The sequence below is a fragment of the Manacus vitellinus genome, unplaced genomic scaffold (assembly GCF_001715985.3).
Source record: "Manacus vitellinus isolate BGI_N305 unplaced genomic scaffold, ASM171598v3 scaffold_13_pilon, whole genome shotgun sequence".
In the NCBI taxonomy this organism is placed as follows: domain Eukaryota; kingdom Metazoa; phylum Chordata; class Aves; order Passeriformes; family Pipridae; genus Manacus; species Manacus vitellinus.
In genome coordinates this window covers 18,168,331-18,186,764 of record NW_021938999.1, presented here as the reverse complement: position 1 = coordinate 18,186,764, position 18,434 = coordinate 18,168,331, and the positions used below count along the sequence as shown (strand labels likewise).

Sequence of the window (18,434 nt, the reverse complement as noted above, 5' to 3'; positions counted from 1 at the left end):
CAGAAGGTGGATAAAGAATGTCAGAGTAGTTTTCCTTGAAACACAATCAATTTAGCTTAAAATAACCACAAATCTTGTAAATCAGGTGTTTTGTTTCTTGAATGTGAACATGAATAACATAAAATGAGGCTGCAGCTCAGTTATTTTTCTTATCTGTGATGAACTTACACCAGTGAGCAGCAATAGCTTCACTTTTCCTACACAGTGGAGCATCTTATCCAATTATTCATATGGAAAGGGAGAATCCACATGACTCACACGAGGTAAGGAAAGTCCTCTGAACATCTCACTTAACACTGCTGTTGGGAAAGTTCTTCTGCAGTCCATTTCTAATCCTTCATCCCAATCATTTCCCTTGTGAATTCTCTGATTCCACAGTAAATAAAACTATTTATTATCCACCACCAGGAAGCTCAGAACTGCAGCCTCTGGAAAGCCCTCCCTGCAGTCCCCAAAACACCGTCCTGTGTCTGCACAGCGCCCTGCGCAGAGAAGGGGGTGCCCACCCAAACATCTCCATGTATAACTGCTGCTTTTCATCTCTGCTTTGGTTGGGAATTTCTGCATCCTTCCTCCTTTGGAATGTACTTGAGTGCCACCCTCAACTTATCCCAGGGTGAATAGGATCCCAGAAATATGAATTGCTTACATAGTGCTGGACACTTGATCCTCACTCCAGAGAACAAGGTTACACTGTTCTGCTGCTGCAGGAGCACCAGAGACCCACCATAAAGGCATCATTGTGCAAGGTTTTATATAAAGGAGCACAGAGAGAGGCCCAAAGACTAAGATTTAACTAAAAAAGCCTGTAATGGGAGAATATTATCATGCCACAGGCATGTACTCCTGAGTACACCAATTACTCACAATAATTCATCCCTCCTTACTGGCCATCCATCAAAACACTGAGAGGTAGAGAAATTTTAAAAGATGGCTCTCCATATAAACTCATAAATAAAAGAACTGTCATGTATTTTATGTCAGTATATAATTTATAATATAAAGAGAAAATTACATAAAACGTTTATAACAAATGAAATATGTAATGAATGATCAAATATATATAAATTAGTCTCGTAACCATATTTCTATTATCCTTGCTGTTTTGGACACACACAGTGTCATAAAGTAAATAATTTGGAAATAATCCAACCTTAATTTTCATTGCAAATATGACAGAATAAATGTGAAGTGCAAGTGTCTAGAAAGGACACATTCAGGGAGTAGTAAGGGTGTATACAAAAGACTGGTCCTCCAATAACATTAATGATGGCAATTTTCCTGCCACAGCTCTCCTGTCAGCTCAAAATTAACAATAGTTTCCTGCCAGCGCCAACATCTTGGTTTACAAACAGAAATTACATTGCTTTAAAAGTAGGTGTCATGTTGCTCTGACTTATTTAGAGAAGCCCCATCAACCTGACCATCAATTTAAACCCACGGGGAAAAAGCCCAACTAAAAGAAGATCTGAAGTTCCCTTTATGGAAAAATAAATTAAAAAATAAATGTAACACCTTTTTTTTAAAATCTTCAATAAATGTATGTGAAACACATGCAAAGGGTTTCAAAAATTTAGCTTTACTATACATTAATTTAAATGAAACATTAAATATTCCACAATACCTGCTTGTTAGCAAAGCCTAATAAAAAGTGACACCACTGAACTCGTACCTACCACATGCAAGCACAGTTTCTGGATGTGAGAAATACATTTTTGGTAGCTGCAACCTCCTGCAAAGAAGTGGCTTCACTTCAGTCTTTGGAGATTGAGGACTTATTTTTTTCAGGTAAAAAGGTGACAGAACAAAATTCAAAATGTGTTTATCTGCCTCTTTGATCTAAAAATAAATTCTAAGCGCAAGGGAAGTCACAACTTATCAGTCCTAAATATCCTAAAAAGTGACCAAAAATAAAGGAAGGATTATGAAAAAAAAAAATTAATCTAAAATCTGTTTAAAAACAGATTTAACAAATTTCAAAAAGCTTTCATCTGGGTTCTGATACATTTAAAGTGCTGTACTTTCAGCAAAAAAAACAAAACCACAAGGTCTGAGAAAGTGCATCATTATGTCAGGAAATCCAACATAATAAAATGGGAATATTAAAACAGCAGGTAAGTTTCTACTAACATGCCTTCATGTCCTCACTGTGATGCATCAGTTCTGTGCAAAGCACTTGGGTTTATATTTTATTGCCAGTCAGGCACCCTCTGTATTTACAGGAGCAGTTTAATTACAGCACTGGTGAGAAACTGGGTCATGTAAGATCTGATTAGCCCTCTGGAGATGCCTCTCCTTGCTTAGGACAGAGGAAGGCCAAGATTACCACATTCCTGAACAACTTAAGCTACAGCTCCATGCCCACTCCAAGCAAGGGGAAAGCAGCATCTACCACAGCCTCACCCACAGATCACTGATCCCCAGCCCTGCCAGTTCTCCTACCATGAGGTCCAGGAGCCCAAGAACTCAGAACACATTTATTTTTCATGCTCCAACCTCCCACTACAAAAAAAGTTACTACACTACTATTCCTGGTCCAAGTGCTCCCGTGCCACTACAGTCACATACAGTGGGAAATCCCTCTGACAGCTTCAAGAAAAAAACAGTGGAACCACTAAATAAATACTGATGTTATCAAGGAAACAATTTTTAGGGGGTCACTAATACACAGTAGTTTACTATTTAAGAATCTTGTGGGCTTCCCCCTATTTCACACAGCTGAGTTCCAGGGGGTTACTAGTATTTGACTCTTCAAAATTTCTTTAAACACATCCCAAGTTTTCAAAGCAACCTTTTTCCAATCTGCATTATGGCTCTTTATCCCCTGTGTCCTACAAATCTTTATCATTCAGAGCTTCAATTTTTCCTAAGGAACTACTATTTCAAATTTCAGTAAAGATAACCCAGGAGACCTCATAACTTCTTTCCTATTTCTTCCTTATTTCTTAAGTCTCAGTATTTATATAGATTAGAAGATAATTGTGCTGTGAAATCAGAACAACTGAGAAAACACTTCACAAACTGTAGCTTCAAACTTGCATTTTATGAATGGGCTTTCAGGGTTCATGGTCCAAAAATAAAAACTTCAAATGTAACATAATAATCTGACATCCTTTAGCTATTCATTATTATACTTCATTGTAAAAGCATTTTAGTTTACTTCCAAGCTTTCCTCCCCCATTATGCAGTTTTCTGTGTGAATCAGAACTTAGACTTTTTCCTTTCTTTCAATCTCAGCTCACAGCAAAGAACTGATGATATAAAGCCTCTTAAACCAAATCAATCAGCTTTAAAATTATTTTCAGCACCTTACCCACAATACACAAAATGCACAGCCACCTACACTTCGGGTAAACCACAAAAAAAAAAAGTCTAATTCCCAGTATTTATTTTATTAACAGTTTGACTTGGTCCTTAATTCACTGCAAATTCATTCTGGTTTACCCAGGAGGGCAGATTAGGGGCGAGGGGGGGAAATGGAGCCAGACTTAACCAAACAGACCTCCCTTAGCACAGAAAGCTTTAGAGAAGCCCAGAACACACTTTTCTCAGTTGCAAATATAGGAATAATAATGCATGCACTGGTCTGGGTAGGAAGGAACCTTAAAGATCATCTCGTTCCAACCCCCTGCCATGGGCAGGGCAGGGGCACCTTCCACCAGGCCAGGCTGCTCCAAGCCCCATCCAACCTGGCCTTTATCTATTGCATCTTTATCTATTATGGCTGATCTTAATATTTGTTTTGATTCCCAAGTTTATTGCTCATGAACAGGAAAACTGACAGCCAAAACTATTTATTTACACACAATACAAGAACACAAAATGACAGGGAAATTTTTTTTTCTTTTTTTCTTTTTTTTTTTTTTTTTTTAGAAATCCCCAAAGCTTCAGGTTCCTCTGTGAACACAAACTAGAACGCCAGCTGTAATGAGAGGTCAAGAAAAATAACCAACCATCAAGCAGAGGCAGCCTTTAATCACACCATTGTGGTCTTGATTTGAACTGCTGAAGCAAAAAGTTCCCCCTGTGATTACCAGGCCACACTGACCATTTCCAAAATGTAAGATTTCACTGCACAGCATCTCTTCAAACACACAAAATGTGCTCCTACCCTCAGTCACTCACAAAGAAAACCTGAAGAGATGATACTGAGGCACAAAGAACAGCAGGTGAACTTCACAACTGTGAACAGTGTGAAGTTTTTAGGGTGTGGGAAACAAAACCAGAAGCAGAGAGACAAAGTCAGGAAAGAAATATTCTGTATTATAAGTTGGCACTATACATTCAAGGGGGTAAAAGAAAATCAAAGATGTTACCAGCTTGCTGCAATAGAGTGTACTAACAGGTGGGTCAATTGTTTGCAAACAGTTCACTGCAGCAGCTCAAAAAAGTTCACTGAATTGACCTTTCTTCAAAGGAGAAAAGCACAGGAAAACTGCCAAACATAAAGAGCACAGTAAGAATTTATCATGACAGTACACATTTTTTAGCTGCTAAATGTCAATATCTGGAGAAAACCAACTCTCTCTGAGGTGGGACATTCTAGGCAGGTTCTACCCAGCCAGGATCTCCTTGACAAGTTATCTTTAAATACAAAACAAATCAAAATCAATCTCACTTAGCTACACTTTAGACTTGTCCCCATCCCTCAAGCACATGACCTCACTGTGCTCTGGGGCACAGAGTGGAAAAGTATCATTTCAAACACGGATCTGTCTTACCCTTATTTATGAAAACAGACATTTATAAAGGCATTCCACAGAAATAAAAGCCTGAACAGGGGCTGCCTCAGTTCCATCTGATTATTTGTATTGCCCAGCAAAAAAAAACCTACCATGAATGGTGAATTTTGCAATTCTGTCAATGCTCTTCCCTGATAATAGGGAAGATCCAGTACAACAGCATCCAAAGCATTGACCTACACACCTGGTAACTATTAGAAGTTATATGACAATAGTAAGTTTGTTCACTTTGAAAAAAAAATTACCTGATCACTTGCTTAAAAATAAGCATCTGTGTGCTTCTTAAATAGCAAGATAATATAGATTTAATTCTACAAATTATTTCAATGAAATATAAGCTTTATGTAACAAACTGCTAAAACAACAAATATGATAAGGTAAAAATTTCTTTAGCTGATTAATAAAGTTGGCAAACAAAAAAAAATAGATATGAACTACCTGTGAATAAATTTAGGGCAGATATTAGAAAAGGGATTTAATCATTTTAAGACTAAGAGTGTAGAACAGCCCTTCACAAAGAGCAATGTAAGTATATATTGCATCAAGTGTGTCTCAAGCAAATAACAAGTAGGATTTGATAATGTAGCCTGCATTCTGAAGTTTTACTAACCTTCTTAAGGCTGACATTCCCTAATTTTAGGTAGATGTTTGGTTTGAATCACACTAGGTGATGCACATGTTAGGAATACTGGAGACTCCCATCATTTTTAACACATCCAGCTATTACAGGTGCCCACAGATTTTGTGAATAAGCTCACAGGTACAGAGGTATGCAAATAAAAACATCTTCATAGGATGATACATATCTTAGTGATGAGATATTTAGGAGAGAGGAGACTAAAAATAAGGGCCGTGCTTATAGTTCAAGTTACTCTCAAGTAAACCATAAACTAAGAAATCCAACATGAGTTGAACATAAAACATTTCATCTTCTTTAAACCATATTTTCAAACAAGTGGCACTTTCCATCGTGCCCTTGAAGGCCATCACTTAGCAGGGACTGAAGCATCCAGTCCCCCACAGCAACGTGGTGTCCTGCACTGCAGAGCATTATTAGTGACCACCACAAAAAGTGCTGCCAAAGTGCTGTCTTGCATGAGAATGAGGGTCTTCATTCTTCCCAACAAACAGCTGAACCCTCCAGGCTGGAATCAGCCCAAAAAGTGACCAAGCCAATGGTGTTTTGCTCAAGCCACAGCAGTTTGTGCTGTCCCCACACCAACCCCATCCCAGCAGCACCTTGGCCAGTCACACCACACAGCAGCTGTGATTCAGTTGTTGGTAATGTTTGGGGCTGCACACAGGGCAGTGACAGCACATGAGAAGCTCTGTACAACAAATGAGGATTAATAGAGCAGTGTTGGACAAATCAGGACATTCTGGTACTTGAATAACTGCCTGGAAAATTGTCACCTACACAACACAGCAAATGCTTTACACGTCACAAAGCAAACAAGTGTGAACAGCAACATAAAAGAGATAAATCTATATATAAATACTAAAATAGTTCTACCTACACCAGCAAGAACTCTAGAGTTCAGCAGTTCTTTCAGTCCTTTGTTTGGTATAATTTTTCCTCTGCTGCATTTAGTGAGCATTTCCTTCACCATTCCTTTTTTTTTCCTTCCAGATGTCACCAACAATCATTTTTCATTTAGTTCGACAAGAAATTTAACCAACCATTTTCTTTACTCACTTCCTCCCAGAAACTGGAATGGTCTTATTTTGCTAACACAGGCTATAATTATCCTGTGAAGGAGATGCTCATTCTTCAGCACATTCAGTACAGTTGGTTTGGAACTGAGCTCCATTCTAAACACAGTTCCTGGGCATAGGAAGTTTGATCCTCATTTCTACACAAGGTAAGGCCAGGGAACGTGGCTGCCAACAATTACATCAAGTCTCACATCCACAAAACTTACAAGGGACTTTTAAACACTCAGAACAGTTCACTAAAAAGAGATCACCTTACCCATCAGATACAACCTAAAACAAAACTTATAGTGTCTTCCATCTGTTTTGGGTTTTTTTTTCACCAAAACAGATATATTAGGTCACAGTTTTCTATGGCTCAGATCTTTCCAATACATGCCAAAATTCCTTTGGGATCAGACCTCTGTACTGGAATTTGAGAAACATATTTATTTTTTTTCTACAAAATGAAGTCCTTTCATTTTATGTTGGATTTTTACCAGTTATTTTAATTCACTAGGCAGTCACAAATTTTGGAGTTCTCAGCAAACCCAAGACATTTCCCCCTCAGTTACATGTTTTATTTATACTGAAAAAAACAAACATCAGCTTGTTACAGAACCAAACTTCTTGAAAATGAGACCAGGCTACCAACACAGGAGTCTCACAGAGCACATACTGATCAAAAATTTGCATATTAAGAATTGCATCTGCCAAGTCTCAGTTTTATTTGGTTAGTCTGAAGGACTGAAGAGACAAAACTCAATATGAATATTTTTGAGGAATAACCACTTCCCAAAACCTACTACAGAAGTTACAGTTCTTCTAAACTACAAAATAAGGGTTTCTTTTTTTTCTGAAAGAAAAAAAAAAATCTACTCACTCATGACTGGAAACTTCTTTGTATATAATCCAAGAGAGGTCTTGAAGCAAGGTATCTTGTTGGAGAAGGTTTCTCAGAGGTATACATGTCCTGATGGTGGGAAGAAAACACAAAGACAAGTCATTTTTTCAACTTTAAATCACTAGGATATATGTTTACATATGCACTGTCTTTCCTACTATCTTTTCATCCTCCTTCTTAAAAAAAAAAAAACAAACAAAAAGGAACACAAAGATGTGTTTGTTGTGACTGAAGAGCTTAACTCCTTATGGATATATTTTGCAGTTTATCAACTGAAAACGTGTACCTTCCAACAATCACATTATAAACTTGTGAGCATGTGCTAAAAAAGGTGCTATAAAATATATTGTTTGTTATCTTTTGGGAGCAGTTAAGAAGTTAAAAGTGCAAGACCACAATATGGATACAATAACTGAAAATTCCAAAGCAGTGCTTTCCTTCAGCAACCTCAGCCAGCACGATGACTATAAAAACACTCTTCAAAACACAAGAACTGCAATTAAATTTACTAAATAAGCACAGGTTGGCATTAGCACCAAACACTTCCTCCTCAGAAACAAAACCTGGAAAAGTTACCATTTCTAGCAACTGCAAACCAGCAGATCAGTGAATTCCTAATGAAAAGGAAAAGCAGGTACCCAGACAGGGCAGATGTGGATCCACTGACAACAGGCCCGGCCCTCCCCAAAGCCAAACACAGAGGCTTCATCTCCAACAACCACAGCACAGCAAGTACATCTTGAAAAAGTTATTATATAATCTCCATCCTGCTGCTAAAAGCAAGTTTATACAAGTCTGATAGAACAGCTAAACAAAAGTAACTTCACCTCACAGCTGAAATGAAAAAAAAAACCCACATCTACTAAGCTATAAAGAATTCTTCTCTAATACCTGCACAAATAAAGAGTATTGGTAAATTAGGGAATATTATGTGATTTATTTCCTCTTTTTAGAACTTGCTGAACCTGACCACCTGTGCTAATTCAGCCAGACATCTAGTGCTGACTCAGATTGCAAGTCTCAACTCTCCTGATCCCTTCATGCTTTACAAAAAGCAACATAAAATGCAAAAGGACAAAATATGTGATCTAATTTTCCTAAATTATGTCTTCACATAATATTTAGATTTACAGCAGGTGGCAAAGTAGTAGAGGAACTACCCCAGGACTGAATTCACATCACAAGAAGGTTCCTCTATCAGTTGCTAAAACCAGTTTTCTAAAAAACATAAAAATAAAATTAAAAAACAAAACCACCCACACACCATCAAAAAAAAAAATCCAACTGCCAAAAGGTAGCCTTTGGTAATGATGCAAACTTAAAATTACAACCAATTCCTTTTGCATTGAAAAAGTAACAGAGGGAAGAGGTTCAACAGGGGAAGAAAATGGCTGGAGAAATCCATATGCAAACATTCTAAACAGGCAGAGAGGAACACAAAGCCATGAGGAGTTGCAATCACTGAAGAACAGTCTGAACTGCAAGCCCTGTCAGTGCTGTGTGAATGGCTGCTAAATTCAATATTTAAGCACACAGCCCAATAAAAAATGAAGTGTCTGTTAAAACATAATGTTAGAACTGCAGCCTTGTCAGCTTCCTCTTGATTACTGGTGTCAAAATTATCAAATAAAACTTCCATGATGTTTAATTATTTACTGCACTAACAACAGCTTTTATGTTAAGAACATCAAATACATCAAGCAGACAGCCCTCAACTCAGGTCCAAAGCACTTTTGAGCAGAGCCCCACACTGTCTTTGGGCCCAAATTCTGCTTGAGTCTTAGGCAGAACCAGATGAAAAACCAGCCTCTCCTACTCAACTTTCCAAAGGTACAGTCTCACCTCAGTTTTGCAAATATGAACTAACAATATTCTGCTCTGAGACACCGTGTTACACGACACTTTACTGTGTGTGTGCACAGGAAAAGGCTGTTCATTAGGAAAAAACAAAACAGCAGCTCTGAAAACCACTTAAGGCTAATAATAGCATAATTATGCAGCACATCTCTTATAAAAACCTAGTCACGTAACACCGAGGAAATGAGATGAGAATGTAGCAGTGATGTGCTGCCTATAAACGTGTCATGGCCATGAAAAGTGAGTGTTCCAGTGCTCCACAGCAACCTGAACTCCGGCTTCCAGCTACAAAGTGCTACTCCCACAGTGCCTTCAGTGTCTAAATATTTTGTTTAGCTATTGCCGGTACCTGTTTACCAGCCAGTGCAGACTTCTGGTTAATTCAGGTAGTGTTATTTCAAAAAAAAAACCCATTTCCCTCATGAACAACTTGATCATTTCGCTGACAGGTATTTTCTTGGACTACTGGAAAGTGCTTAAGTCACTAAAAAAAAAAAAAAAAAAAGGAAATTTTCATCTTTTATCTATAATTTTGAGTATAGCAATAGCAAGCAGCACTGGAAAGTCAGGAAAAAACACTGCCAATATCAGAATGTCCCTGCTTTATATTGCATTGCAAAATCAACACTTTTCCTAAGGAGTGTGGGAGAAACTAAACTGTTTTCGCTTTGCTCTCTCAGCCAACAACCTGGTTTATTCCAGTGCATGGAGGGTTTTCTCCTGCACAGAAACACAACCAACCACTACAGAGCAGAGAAAGACAGACCATGACTTGTTGAGTGTCTTGCTGAAAGACAAATCTTGGGAAAACTTTTAATTCAAAGTAGTGCCTGACACCCTCTGTGCTTTCCCTTGCAATCAACAAGGCTATAAAAGAAAAAAAATAAAAAACCACCCACACATAACTTTGATCCTTGTCCTTTCCTGAAGAGCAAAGCCTTGTGTTTCCTCTACTGACACACATCTACCAGCCCTCGGGGGGATTCACCTGAAGTAGCTGTGAAACTATCGGCATTTTAACCGAGATTTGAAAGGAACACCAGAACTGAGGGAAGCTCTTTGCGACTTCAAATTCACCCACACTAATAAGACATTCAATGACCTGTTTCCACACCCAGTGCCAGGTCTCCTTTTTTACCCAATACTCTGTTTCAGGACAATTAGCATGAGCCAGATGGCAAGCAAATTACAGCATATTCTATGCACTATGACTCGATCCAGAGAAAAGATTTCCCTTTAAATTGGCAATTAAAGATTCAGGTCTAGCCAGTGTGTATGTTATTGTAGTATCTGTTTAACTCAGATGCTAAGGAGTTAACATTAAGAATTTATATCCCCAGTTCCCAAGAATCAGAAATCACAGGAGCAGCTCCTGTGCTCCTCCACTGTTTAAAGACACAGACAAAATAGCCTAAAGAGAGCCTGCCTTGCACAAATCAGTATTTTACTGTCGTTTACTTTTTTCTTTAAATTAAATGTTATGGGCCCTCACAGAAAACAAACACAGAGATTTCAGAAGCACATGTTTTAGAGATGTATAGATAGCTGGCTGGCAGAACATTAAGTCTGAAATTGCTGGTTTCTGTGCTGTATAATCAGAGGGCAAAAGAACAGCTCGTTAAAAGGTAGCTCTACTAAATACTCACTGCATCCAAGTTGAGTTAACTTCAAAGTTCTAATCAGTAACAACAAAAGTTTAAAAAGAGTAAAACTAAGTCACTTCAGAGCACGGCTGTTAAAAAGAACACAATAAAAATCCCTAACACAGCACCAAGATTCTGAGCATCCCAGCTCCGAAAAATACCCCAAGCCAGCGCGAAGGGCACAACTCACAACAAAGTGAGACTGCTACTGTTTCAGAACCTACACAGAATCATTGACTGGCCACAAATGAGGAAGCACATGGAAGTACAAATGAAGCAAGTCCAGCGACACACCCTCCTTTGTTCGTGGCAGGAATATTTACACTCCAGAGCGTTGAGGCAAATCGCCTTTAGTTTCAGGCGCTGCTGATTGGCCGCTCGTTCAATACACACACACGCCTGGCAGGGCTGGAGTTTCGACTGTCACACAGCAGCTCTACATTGCAGGGCAGGCAGCAAGCCAGAAAAACCATGGAAAACAATTATTTAATGGAATTATTCTAATTGAACTGATCCTCCACAAGATACGTTTGTTGTGAACAGGGCAGATGTGGGATTTTTCACTCCACTGTAATTCAGTGAGAGCTGAAAACCGGCTCCCCTCGCAGCCAGCCCTCAGCGCAGCTGCCTCCTCCAAGCAGCGAATGGCACAAAGAAAGTTATTCTCGAGCATATGAGGGCGAACAACTGGTACAGGAGTTCGGGGAGAGCGACTTTTAAGTCACCACTTGACTCTCATTCAGCTGGTAGTTCAATGGCCTCGGTGGTTTCCTACAAGCAGCCATCCACGCCACAGAAAGAACACAAAACATCGGAGAATTGGCTCTTTGCGGAGACCCCGGGCTGGGAGAGGGACACGGACCCCCGGGCTCGGCACAGCCAGGGGAAGCCCACAGGACTCTGGACCCCTCTGTCCCAACCCAGCACGGCCAGCCTGGCACTTTCCACCACGTACCTGAAGTACTACAAAGAACAGAAGAGGGAGCAGGTACAGGGAGAGCGGCGGTGCCAGAAAGTCAGATTAAAACAAGGGCTCAGCCATCCAAATCCTCCCTGCTCCCGACCGGGGCGGCACTGCCGCCTCCCACCTGGGCAGGAAAGGGGGTTCCTCGAGGGGGCCTCCAGTGTCCGACCCCCCAAACACCTCCCCAGGCCCCTCCGCCCCAGCTCCACTCTGGCTGCGGCCCCTCACTCTCCTGAGGAAAGCGCCCCTCACTGCAGCCACAACTCCATACCAGCCTTACACTGGACCCAGGGACAGTCTCCACAGGGTCTTCCCCCGGGCTCCCTCAGCAACTGCCCGTTTCAGCCGCGTCCCGGCCCCTCACAGCCCCCTCGCACGCTGCCCCTCACCCAACAGACATCACGCAGGGAACCTCCAAAGACAGACACACACATCACCCCTCGCCGGGAGTGGAACAGTCCGGGAGCAACACCCCAGTACCCTGCGGTGAACGGCTCCCGCCTCTTCCACTCTTCCGGCCACCGCCGGGGGTGCGCGCCACCGCCCCCGGGGGAGATGGTACGCCCGCCTCCCCTCAGCCCGCAGGAACCACGCCCGTTTCAATGGAGGGTCCGCGCGCGCATCTCCACACAAGCACGCGGCCACCCCCCTGCGCCCCGCCAATGGATGGGTCCCAGCCGGCAACCCCGGGGGCGCACAATGGCGGAGCAAAGTCCCGGCTCCGGCCCTAACCTTTTCTCTGCTTCCTCCTCTCCCGGGGCGGCCTCACTCCTCCGCGCGCTTCCCCAGCGGCGCGTCCCTGCTCGCTGCCCCGGGACCGGCGGCCTCCGACCAGGAAGTGCCCCGGTGTGACACCGCCGCTATGGAAACCTCCCCGCCCCCGCCCCTCCCACAGGGCTGACCCGCCGCCGCCATCTTGGGCTGGGGACGAGGCGTCCGCCCGGAGCCCCTCCGGGAGAGCCGGGGCAGAGCGGGACAGGGCGTCGTGTGGGGGAAAGAAGGGGGAAAACACAGTGCAAGTCTTGTGGCCTTCAGATATATCGTGGCTGTGCTGCCAGATCATGGAAGACCCCCATCATGGAAACCCATTCTCCTGTGTCCAGGTCTGAGCTGCTCCATACAAGGAAGACAAGGAGCTGCTGGAGAGGGTCCAGTGGAGGCCACAGAGGTGATGAGGGGTCTGGAGCATCTCTCTTTTGAGGAGACACTGAAGGAGTTGGGCCTGTTTAGAGAACACTGAGAGAGGATCTCATCAATATGCATAAATATCTCCAAGGCAGGTGCCAGGAGGATGGTGCCAGACTCATTTCAGTGGTGTCCAGTGACAGGGCAAGGAGCAATGGCCATAAACTAAAACACAAGAAGTTCCACCTCAACATGAGGAAGAACTTCTTTCCATGGAGGGTGCCAGAGCACTGGAACAGGCTGCCCAGGGAGGTTGTGGAATCTCCCTCTCCGAAGACATTCCAGACTCACCTGGACGTGTTCCTGTGTCACCTGCTCCAGGTGACCCTGCCTTGGCATGGGGGTTGGACTGGATGATCTCCAGAGGTCCCTTCCAACCCCAGCGATTCTGTGGTTGTGTGTTTTGGTTTTCTCTGGCAAAGCACCAGCATTGGATACAGGAGGGTTGAAGCACAGCTCCGTGGCTGAACTCGGGCTTGTGTGTGACAAGGACTACCACAGGATTGCCAGAGAGATTGTGGAGTCTCCTGCACTGGAGATATTCAAGAACCACAGGGACACAGTCCGTGTGCTCTGGGATGGCCCTGCTTGAGCAGGGAGGTTGGACCAGATGACCCACTGTGGTCCTTTCCAACCTGAATTCTGTGATTCTGTGGGATGGGCTGTATTGCTCATTCCAGCTCTCCTGGCATCCTGCACCCTTTGATCCCAGCCCTGCCTCTTCCTTAAGCAAGTGCTCCCACTCCCTGTGTGCAAATTCCTGGTGCATTTACATCCCTGTGCTTTGCATGGGGCAGTGGAGCCGGTCACAAACAAAACTGGAAGGGAGAAAGCACAGCAATGCAACTAACATTTTGACATCTCAAATGCCACAGCAGTGTCGTGACCAGAAGGGTTTAAATGTTGGTTTGAAAACAAAACTGTTGCGGTTAAGAGGGAATTTGGAGTGGCAATAAAATAGGGTGTTACATTCAGAGCAGAATTAAAATAAACAGTAGCTAAAATGTAGTACCAAAATTTGTCCAGTAACGACAGAAAAACAGAGCAATGTCCCATAAATAAATGTTTTGAGTGTTTTAAACAATCCTGTGTTTGAGCCACAATTATATTTAAACAGTTTCTATTCAAATACTAACCAAGGAATTTAGCATAATCTACAAAATATAAACACTTTAAAATAAGCAATTCCAGACAACTTGCACTAGGAGTTGTGGGGTTCTCGACTTCCAATATTAATTTTTATTAAATTTTGTAATCCTAGGACATTTCATGACAATTTGTAGAACACATTACTCCATTACTCCAGGGTAGATTAGATGAGTTAAATAATTATTGACTGGTTAGCCAAAGCTCAGTAAATCTCCACAGATATTTCCATTTTTAATAGGCTTTCTGTCCTCATAGTTCTCTCTTGTTTTAGATGAAAAAGAGCTTGAATAGTGTTACTTCTGGAAAAACTGGAAGTATCACCCCTGGTACACGTAATCCCCATGCCAGCACATCTCACTGCCTCCAGGAATGTGGGAAATCTACATGCTGTGCATGAGCATGGCTGCATGTGACACCCGTTTCATGTAGGAGAAAAAGGCCAAAGGCAGTGAGACAGAGCAGCCCAGATTGCTTTTGTCCAGATTTCCTCTCCTTGTGCAGAGAAATTGTAACAAAAACCAGAAATGTATTGCTTTGCAATATATTTCAGAAAATAATTGTGATTAACTAACCTATCAGTATCCCATCGATCCCAAGTGGGATACTGTGGTCGGACCTGGCTCATTCCAATTTCAAGACTTAATTGTGTTTTTAAAAATTTTAGAAGGTGTTGGGATATAAAAATATTACTTAGCTTTCTGCCAGCTAGGGATTTGTTTCCTCCCAAAATGGCTAATGAGTTAAGATGAATGTCTTCCACAGGGAGCTCCCTGCTTCATCAGAACCATCTCATTTCTATTTCATGCATTCTCAAACTGTAGATCATCGTTTTTGTTTCCCCATATGCTCTTTGTTTCCTGTTGCACTACTATAACTGGGATGTTCTGAAATCACAGCTTTCCAAGCGGCTGACAGTGGGATCATACTTGTTTTATCACTACTCCCACATACAAATCCTGCAATATCATTTCCAGCAACACTTTGTTTTTTATCACAGTTCTTAGTCTGAGAAAGTGTATCCAGTCACTGTTATTTATAATGCTTAAAGGTCCATGTGGCATCCCAAGAACATAAAGAGACGCTGCCTGTGCCTGTGCTCTTTGCCAGGAGCGTGCTTTGGGAAGCAGGGAAATCTCACATGGTTCTCCATGTTGTACCTACACTGTTGTATCTACACTGTCCTTAAACCGGTCCTGTGTGCAGCCTGCCAGCCAACCCCACACTGACAGGCTCCATGAGACTCCCAGCCTACCAATTTATCTTCCATGTCACGTGGGCAGAGTGAGCAGCGTGGGATACACGGTGGAGAAGCTGCCTGGGTCCAGTCCATCTGCTCTCTACTTGGAAAACCTGCAGCTTGCTCACCAAGTGTGAACTTCAGTTGGAAACACGTAGGAGACATTTAGAATCACATTTACAACCTTTCCGTAAAATTCCTTTCTGAACCAGGAGTATCTGCTAATGGCAGGACCGTTCAGGGGTTACCTCAAGAGATGACCTTGAAGTTCAGATGTTGCAGCCACCTTCAGCTGGGTCTGGAGCCACAGAAGTGAAGATACTGAACCTGGTGCAAACTAACACCTCATTGCACCGAGCGTGCACTGGGATGCACCACGGGGGTACAGGGAGACAGCTTTGTGCAGGCAGCAACTCATCAAACTTTAAGTCCCCACCAAAACCAATGGCCAAAACTAATTAACCACAGTGGTAATCACAACACTCCAGTGAGATTTGACAGGTTCAGTGTAGCAGTCAGGGATGTTGTTACTGCACAGACAACAGTGACGACCCAAAGCCACACTCACTCTCACTCAGGGGGACCCAGAAGGTGGATATCCACTCATGGATATCCAATAAAATAATACTTACCTGGTGGGGGTAAAGACAGTCCTGGTCAGTCTCCTCGTGTGCCATCCCAGTCCCAGCAGAGCTTTTCCCTCGCAGACCCACTGGACTCCAAAGGAACATGGGAATTCTTGCTGCAAAAGCAAAGAGATTCCCATCAGCAGCCATTCCTCGGTGTGCTTTGCCCTCTGGGGTATTTTTAGCTACAAGGCTTATGAAACCCATTCTCTTCAATAAAACAGCATTTTAAAAAATTAGGCAGAACACAAAGCACATGTGCAGAGTTCTGTGAGCCAACTGCAACATCTGGAAGTAAATCTGTCTGTCTGCAGGTAGTGATTACAGCCTGCCCTCACTGTACCCATGAGCTTCCTCCCCTGTGAGGCCTGCCCAGCAATGGGACAAGGGCATGAATTGATGACCCGGGCTTTGAATTGGCAATTGTGGACTGGAAGTCCCAAGAACTTCTGGAGCACCATCCTGTGGTGCAAAGGCAGCCTAAGGCAGCCTCCCTAAGGCAACCCATTGGGCTAAACATATAAATTCACATATGAACACATGATTAGAGGTCTGGAGCATATCCCCTGTGGAGACAGACTGAGAGAGTTGGGGTCATTCAGCCCAGAGAAGTGAAGGCTCTGGAGAGACCTTAAAGCCCCTTGCAGTACCTGAAGGGGCTCCAAGAGAGCTGGAGAGGGACTTCTGACAAGGGCATGGAGTGACAGGACAAGAGGGAATGGCTTCAAACTGACACAGTGCACGTTTAGATTAGATGTAAGGAAGAAGTTCTTCCCTGTGAGGGTGGTGAGGCCCTGGCACAGGTTGCCCAGAGAAGCTGTGGATGCCCCATCCTTGGAAGTGTTCAAGGCCAGGTTGGACTGGGCTTGAAGCAACCTGGTCCAGGGGAAGATGTCCCTGCCCATGGTGGAGGGTTGGAACTAGATGATCCTTAAGGTCTCTTCCAACTCAAACCATTCTGTGATTTGGTGGCACAGCTACAGCCCTGAAGAGTTTGACTTTGGCTTTACAAAATTATGCATTCTGTGAACCGAAAAGACTGCAGTTAGTAGAATTTTCTTAGTCCTAAAATAATTTTTAAAACTGGTTTTGGACTATTCTTTTCCAAGCTGTGTTTGTGCTATAGGTTTGGCTTAGTTTCTGTGGTGTGTAGGATTCCCAGCATATTTTCCGTGGCATATGGCATTTCCATTTCTGCTTGCAGATCGTTTTCAAGGCACGTGAGCTAACGGGTGTTTTTCTGTGTCACTCAAAATACGAACCATTTATGCACAGGCATGTACCTGGAGAGTGAGCGGCTCAGAAGATCCTGCAGGTATCCAACAAACACAAACCTGTCTGTTAGTCTTAAATTTAAACATCTGCCCGTTCAACCTCTGAGACTTGTCACTTCTGAAACCTACAGTAGTCATTACAAAGGCTATCACTTCAAATACCCGATTTGAGATGAAGTGCTTATAGGACTAGGAACAATAGCTGGCAGATGGCTATTCTTTACAGTATCATGAAGTACATCAATATTTTATAAGCTTAAATGCCCTCAGCTGCCGTACCACCTGCCAGGTTTGCTTTTGTTTACTTTCCCCAAAATGCAAGTGCTGGGTGACTGTTTCAGGTGTTACTTCCAGCCCGTCACTTGCCTGATCATGCCATGGACATTTCCAGGAGCTTTGCATCCCCCAGCTCTGCAAAACTGATGATTTAGGCAGAGGTTTGCCTGTATAGCATCAGCCACCCTCTGCTCTGGAAACACTGCATTGCACAGGAAGGGCTGTGCTGAAAGCAGGGATGGGAGTGGGACTGGGAGCAGGAGGGTTTGCCCTTTGCTTCACTGTTGAGTGCTGATGTCATTTTTCTGGCTGCCTAAAGGACTGTTTTCCTTTCCATTGGGGTTGTTCCCTTGCCCTCACCCAGTCCCATTGTCTGCAGGCTCCCTTGGTTTGCTGAGGTTCAGGTTTCACCCATTCAGGCCTCTCTTCCTGCTTTTGGTGACTCCTGCCATGGGAATCAGACTTGAATGTGTGCAGTGCTTGCTGCCTGATGAAAGGGCATATTTCTGTCCCCTCTGTCTGTCAAGCAGATTTTCTTGATCTCCTTCCTTTTTTTTCCCAAATTTTCTGTCTCTTCTAGCATTTTCTTGCCTTTTCCCATTCACATCCTTCTGTCTTATTCTTTCTGTTACATCAGCACTCTTCTCATTTCTTTCTCTCCCCTTTTATATGTTGATTTAGGTTTCAATACTCTTTATCTATGAAAAGTACACAGGGAACAGCATTTAATACACAGTACAAAGAAACCTTTTAAAAATGTCTCCTTAATACCAAGTAGTTTTTCAGTGAACTGAAAAAATGCACAACACCAAAAATGTGTCACTTCCCTGTATATCCCATGTCATAGAACTTCCCAGAGATCCTTTTCTACATTGACTACACAGA

The 18,434-nt window shown here is 42.7% G+C and overlaps 1 protein-coding gene across 3 annotated transcripts in view; it reads right to left on the bottom strand.

Moving 5' to 3' along the window:
* Positions 1-12,574, bottom strand: part of USP6NL (USP6 N-terminal like) — a 116,575-nt gene extending 104,001 nt beyond the window's left edge. Inside the window, exons 1-2 of one of the 3 annotated variants that reach the window (XM_029958114.1) lie at positions 12,535-12,574; positions 7,318-7,407 (exon numbers count right to left, since the gene is read on the bottom strand). In XM_029958114.1, the coding sequence (XP_029813974.1) occupies positions 7,318-7,321 (4 nt within the window). In that variant the 5' untranslated portion in view covers positions 7,322-7,407; positions 12,535-12,574. Of the gene's footprint in view, positions 1-7,317; positions 7,408-9,544; positions 9,658-12,073; positions 12,134-12,534 lie in introns of those variants that run through there. The other 2 variants (XM_029958115.1, XM_029958116.1) reach the window with 2 other exon arrangements.
* Positions 12,575-18,434: the final 5,860 nt, after the last annotated feature.